This window comes from Malurus melanocephalus, unplaced genomic scaffold, assembly GCF_030028575.1.
Source record: "Malurus melanocephalus ecotype Western Australia unplaced genomic scaffold, MMel_1.1 scaffold_24, whole genome shotgun sequence".
NCBI classification, from domain to species: Eukaryota; Metazoa; Chordata; class Aves; order Passeriformes; family Maluridae; genus Malurus; species Malurus melanocephalus.
The window spans coordinates 3178360-3184359 of NW_026623256.1; the positions used below are offsets into that span (position 1 = coordinate 3178360).

The 6000-nt window shown below is 47.0% G+C and overlaps 2 protein-coding genes across 6 annotated transcripts in view; one reads left to right on the forward strand and one right to left on the reverse strand.

The window, feature by feature from the left end:
• PXK (PX domain containing serine/threonine kinase like) overlaps positions 1-1308 on the forward strand; it is a 33373-nt gene extending 32065 nt beyond the window's left edge. For all 5 annotated transcript variants that reach the window (XM_057390354.1, XM_057390355.1, XM_057390356.1 and 2 more), the window contains exon 18: positions 243-1308. In XM_057390354.1, coding sequence (XP_057246337.1) covers positions 243-439 — 197 coding nt within the window. In that variant the 3' untranslated portion in view covers positions 440-1308. The remainder of the gene's footprint in view (positions 1-242) is intronic.
• Positions 1309-1780: 472 nt separating this feature from the next.
• On the reverse strand, positions 1781-5890 carry PDHB (pyruvate dehydrogenase E1 subunit beta). The gene is made up of 9 exons (XM_057390357.1): positions 5725-5890; positions 5460-5567; positions 5326-5388; positions 5207-5242; positions 4828-5113; positions 4022-4132; positions 3304-3395; positions 2878-3019; positions 1781-2603 (listed from the first exon to the last, which is right to left on the reverse strand). The coding sequence occupies exons 1-9, from the start codon at positions 5860-5862 to the stop codon at positions 2458-2460; spliced, it is 1122 nt and encodes a 373-aa protein (XP_057246340.1). The 5' UTR covers positions 5863-5890; the 3' UTR covers positions 1781-2457.
• Between the last annotated feature and the right edge of the window lie 110 nt (positions 5891-6000).

The window sequence follows — 6000 nt, forward strand, 5'->3', positions numbered from 1 at the left end:
YGGAGTACCGAGGCCCTTCAGGTTTCATTTCAGAGGTGTCTCAGATGACATGACTCACCTGCAGATAGAGGGATTTGATCACTTTGGCATTTTCCATCTGTTCTGTTCTTCACACTCCACTGGCATTCAAGGGATGATGTGACTCGTGCAGGACTGACCAAGTCTGGCCAAGCAGCCGCAGTCCTCCAWGGCAAGACATCCGTGGCATAATCAAACTCCCATCTTCTTTCCCCAATCCACAGGAGCATCGTCCATACCCCCAGCACCGCCCCCGCCGCCCCTGCCACCAGCAGCTCCTCCCCCGAGCTCAGAGGTGCCGACGCCGCGGCCCGAGGTCAGCGCAAGCCGAGGAGCCTTGCTCAGCTCCATTCAAAACTTTCAAAAAGGAACTCTGAAGAAAACACAGACGTGCGACTACAGTGCTCCCAGGATAAGCTGAGGCCACTGGTCACTCCAGGATTCAATTCCCTCTCCCCCTCCTGTGCTGACCCTCCTGACCAGCAACTCACCCACCAGCAGAGCAGCAGCAGCTTCGTTCTCCCCGGTTTCAGCTTTCCTCCAGTAGCAGCACTCACTGCCCTGCCCGAATTGCTCTGCCATGCTGGGATAAGTACTCCGATCTTGGCTGCAAGAACTGTTCTCTAGCTACAGTTTCAGGGGTACAGCAACTTCTATATAGCTGAATAAAAAAAAATTCTGAAAATAGGAATGATGATGATGGTGAATGAATGCATTTTTTTCCTTGCTCCATTCCACCTTTTTTTTTTTTTTTAAATTACAGGAAAGTAGCTTGTCTGCTCAGTTTCTCAACTCTTCACGCACTCGTAATCTATCTTAATTCTTGCTGCATGGAGTCAAAAAGTTTGTTTTACATAAWCCTACCCTTAAAGCATACTGCACAGGTGAGGGAACTGGAGAATTWAATCTTATTCCCACCACATTTGCTGGTGGAGTTAAAATGCTGTCTCATTAAGCTTGTTTAAATGGACATCCTACCTGCAACTCTAGGGGAAAGTGTTTTTAAATGAGGGAGCAGTTGAAGTGGGAGGTAATAGGGCACTGGGATGTTATTGTTGATTTAGTTAAATACAAAGTTACTTCAAATTAATTCTACCGTTTAAACTTTATTGAAAGATCTTTTTTGATTTAAAACCTTAAACAAATTGCACTTTAAAGGATTATAGATAATCCATTTTTTTAAATTCAAGTACATCAGTGTTTGTTACTATGCAGAGAATGTCTGTACAAAGTTTCATGTAACCTGTGATATTCAGTCATTTTTATTAAAATGCTAATGGAATTCCTTCAGCAGCGTGTGGTGGGTATGTTCAGCTGGGATTGCACCTCCAAGCCAGACTTCCCAATCACCTAACAGCACCTCTACTAAAGGAAATACCCTGGAAGGTATTCCTGACTCTTCAGAAACAGGACCKAAGCTCTTCTGGCTGCTTAGAGGCATCTCCTCCCCCTGTTCACCTGATGTGCAGAGCAGGCCCTGCTGCACAGGCTCCTCAAGGCAGCTTTCCCTCTACCAGAAGCTGCAGAGGGAAGCCTGGCAGAGCTCCCTGGGATGCAGCGACGTCTGAAAGGCTGCTGCTRCTGCTTCCCAGCTCTTCACACGTAATGCACACATCTGCTGCTTAGACTTAGGCTCAGTGCAGCTGAATAAAGTAACTCATTTTGCACTGCAAGAACTGTAGTTGGTGTGTGCTGTTGTCAGCTCAGGCGAGAAGTTAAAAAAAAAGAAACCACAAAAAACTTGAACAATAAAAGCAAAGCATCTGGGCACATAATTTTTTTATCACTGTTAGGTGGCAGCTAGTAAAGAAAAATTAGGTACTGTTTCCCATAATCTACTGGAAAGGATCAGGATCTTTATTTCAGTTCTTGTGCGGAAGCCTTTCTTCATGTGCGGACTGCTCTTCAAACCAGACACAGCCACCACCTCTTAACCCACCCTGGGGGCTGCCACAGCCTCTGCTCAGAGCTGCACTGAACTGCTGCACTGACAGGCTGGGCTTTACCTGATCAACTTCATCATTCCTCTTTAGTGAGCCTTGGCAACCACAGGCTCCTACAGATGTACAGCATTCGGGGCCTGCTCTTGCTCTCTGCAGCTCTGCACTCAATCATTGCTGCAGCAGGTTCAACACAGCTCCTCCGGTACTTACAAGCCAAGCGAAAACAGAGGATTTTTTTCCTCATTCTGAGTTTAGAACAGGATTCCTCCACAAGCCGTAGCACTAATCCAACTGTTGAACAAACAAGCATTACCACATTGCTGCATATATGAAGTGTGGCTTGGGGGGTAAACCCATATAAATATTTTGGGASGCCACTATACTCTCCCCACTGTACAAAAGTTCATGGAGCTTATACAACAGAAGTTATGCATACAACGTGCCCAACACCAATAATACCTTGTAAAGCAGGACTTTTAAAACATGTATTTACAACTTATATATTCAAAGCTTTTTTCACTGCAAATACTATATCCTTCACTTGAGGTATGCAGTTATCCTCTAAGATTTTTGCGTAAGGCATGGGGACATCAGCACCGGTGACACGCACAGCTGGAGCATCCAAGTAGTTAAAGGCAGGTCCTGAAACAGAAGATGGTGTCAGATTACCAAGTCTACGGTTTTGTCTTAATTCAATTTCTGAATCTTACTCTATTGAAACAATTTTGTTCCTGTAGCTCTAGTACTCCAGATTGCTGTTCTGGATTGTTTGAGTTTATGCACTCTGGGGTTTGTGCACCCACCCTGTGAAAACCTCTAGAGMAAGAGAGCTCYTGCTCCTCTGATGTAACCCYYCATCAAGAATAATCGAGATTTAGARTAGGGAATGAGATCAATGTACTGTGAAACTCAGTACCTTCCATGATCCTGGCACAGATTTCAGCTCCTACTCCAAACTGGGGCCAGCCTCCTTCTACAGTGACCAGATGGTTTGTCTTGACCACGCTGGCTTCCACCGCTTCGATATCCATCGGTCGAATGGTTCGCAGGTTTATTACCTGTRGGGAGAAGGGAGAGTGTGAGCCTTGGTGTCATCTCAGCCTGTCAGTCACCACTGTTTRGGTACAGGGCCCTTCAGCACTTTCAGCTGCTCTAACTCCAAAGACAAGACTTAAAACTTCTAACTCAGAAACATGAAATGCACATGCTGTTATGGAACTTACAGCATGTGCCTTTCTACTTACTTGTAGTTGATACACTGCAGTTTTGCAGAACCTGGACAAGATGCCACTTTTTTTGCCCCACTTCAGGGGAAGAGAAAAATAACCCAAACCCCACTCACCTCACACTCTACACCTTCTTTAGAAAGTACAGCAGCTGCTTCCAAACAATGGCCRACAGGTCTTGAGTGTGACACTAATGTAACATGAGTTCCTGGAACAGAAACAAGTGTTGCAAAAGAACTCTTCAGAATGAAATCTTTTTTTCTAGACCTCCTTTCAAGGCAGCACTAGGATTCACTTGCAAATTTAAGTTCCTTAGGTTTATCTGAAATACTGAGCTCAGCCATAATATGAAGTGAGGAAGGACTATGGTAAAAGACACAAACTTTACCTTTGAATCCAGGGAACTGAAGAGATATTTAATATAGTATTCAGATTATCCTTTTCAAACATTCATGTAATTTAGTAGTAAATTATGAACAAGTAGGCTGAAACATTATTAGTGATCTCTTTTTGCATTTTTGACAAGAATTGCATACTTATGTCAGGAAGAAACTGTTTCAACCTTCACCTACCCAATCTCTGTACTATGGAATAAATCCTTTATGGAATCCTTTAGAAGGGCATAGTTTTATTTGAGATATGGATAATCAGGTGATGTTTCCTTTTAAAGGCAGCAGAACATAAAACCATACTATTGGTACAAAGGAACATTTAAACATTTAACATTTGAAATACTTTTCTGTGCCCTAAGATAGCAGTACCCTGAATAGCTGAAAGGTTAAGGGAAGCCCCCAAGCATATCAAACAGTAAGGAAACAAACAATGTCAGCTTACCTGGCCTTTCTATTTTAGCTTTTCCAATGGGAATAACAAATTCCTTTGACTGTGCCTGTTCAGACATTTCAAAGGGAACACCATAGAGTAATTCATTTTCCAGCATCACAACTAGGAGGAAACATACTTGGATTAACATGTACATCTGCAGGCACAGGCCTGCAGTGACCGTTAACAGTCCTGCACCAGCTCAAGACACTAAACCCATCCAGGCAACGAGGGAGTGAGGACTATGTCTGCAGAAGCAATTTACAAAAAAGTAAATCTAAGTCTTGTACTTCAGTGATCAATTATTTTAAAAACTGTCTACACTACCTTTGAAATGAGGTCAGGTATTTTACTTTTGGTACATGACAGTACAACCACTAGTTTTAAAAGCGCCTCATATTTTTTATTACTGTTTGGAAAAACAAAGACAAAGGTTGCCCTCCTCTTTAATAATGACATTCTGAATTTATCACTTGAATTTCATGATCTGTAAAAATGAGTTACACAGGCACTATATATGCAGAAACTCCTCCTAATTCATCCTTTTTAACCCCTTTATGATAAATTTGTAAATGCTTCCACGTTTCCTGGTTGGTACCAAACTAGCACTAAACTCCACCTGGAAACAGCACAAAATCAATTTACTGTTAGCATGGCAGGGGACTGTTAGAGAAAGAACAAATCCCTCTGTCTTTTAAAGTACCCTAAAACTGCAGTAGAGCAACCTTGAGTGCTTTACAGTTTAACAGTATTTGTGGGGTAAACAGACACCGCTTAGGATCGAGTGCCAGGCATTGCCATGACCTGCCTGTGCTCACCTGGATTATCATCCCGGATTGATGCCTTCAGCAGCCCTTTGGCATCTTCTGCRCTCCAGGGACTGACGACTTTGAGGCCGGGGCAGTGCCCGTACCAGGCTGCGAAGCACTGGGAATGCTGRGCAGCCACTCCGGCTGATGCTCCATTGGGGCCTCGGAAGACAATGGGAACAGCGATGGATCCCGCAGACATGTAACAGGTCTTGGCAGCAGAGTTGATAACCTGATCGATTGCTTGCATGGAGAAGTTGAATGTCATGAATTCACACACTGGTCTCAACCCTGCCTGTTAAAAATATGGAAATATATTAGTGTGTTTTTACCTAAAAAAATGGTTTAATTTTTAAAACCAGAAGTAGAGGAATGCAAATGGACAAACCATAGCAGCACCGACAGCGATTCCTGCGAAGCCCATCTGAAAGAGAAGGAAASCAAGGGGTAAGGACCAGGGATCAGCTGATGGAGGGATCACCAGGGTAGGAGACAGGGCAGCCTCACCTCGGATATCGGAGTGTCGATCACTCTTTTGTCCCCGTACTTCTTCCAGAGACCCCTGGAGATCTGCAGGGCAGGAGAAAGGAGTCAGGGCTCGCCTGAGGCCCATTACCGGGCCGCTAACGACTCCCACGTACCTTGTAGGCGCCATCGTACTGTGCCACCTCCTCGCCCAGCAGGAAGACGCGCTCGTCCCGCTCCAGCTCCTCATCCAGCGCCTGGTTCAGCGCGTCCCGCACCGTCACCTGCGAGACAGCGGCAGGCGGGCTGGGCGGGGGCACGGCCGCTCTCCCCACATGCCGGGAGTCACCTCAGCCCGAGGGCGAAGTCACCGCCCGCCCGCCCGGCCGGACCCTTCCCCGAGAGGAGTGAGCGCCTCTCCGGGGCAGCCCTCCTCGCTACCTGTATGGCGGCGGGCGCAGAGAGRCGGAGGCCCCTGCGCTGCTGGAGCYGCTGGAGCGGCGGCCCGGCGTTGCGGCCGTGCGGGGCGAGGCGGGCGCCCAGCGCCAGGTGCCGCAGAGCCGCCGCAGCCGCCGCCATCTTGCCCGTGTCCTCTCGCCCTGCGGCCGCCCGGCCCCGCCTCCCTCGCTCTCGCGAGAACGCCCGCGGCGCGCGTGGGGCGGCGGGAAGCGCGCGGGCCTTGGCGCCATTTCCGGCACCGGGGCCGTGGGGGAACCC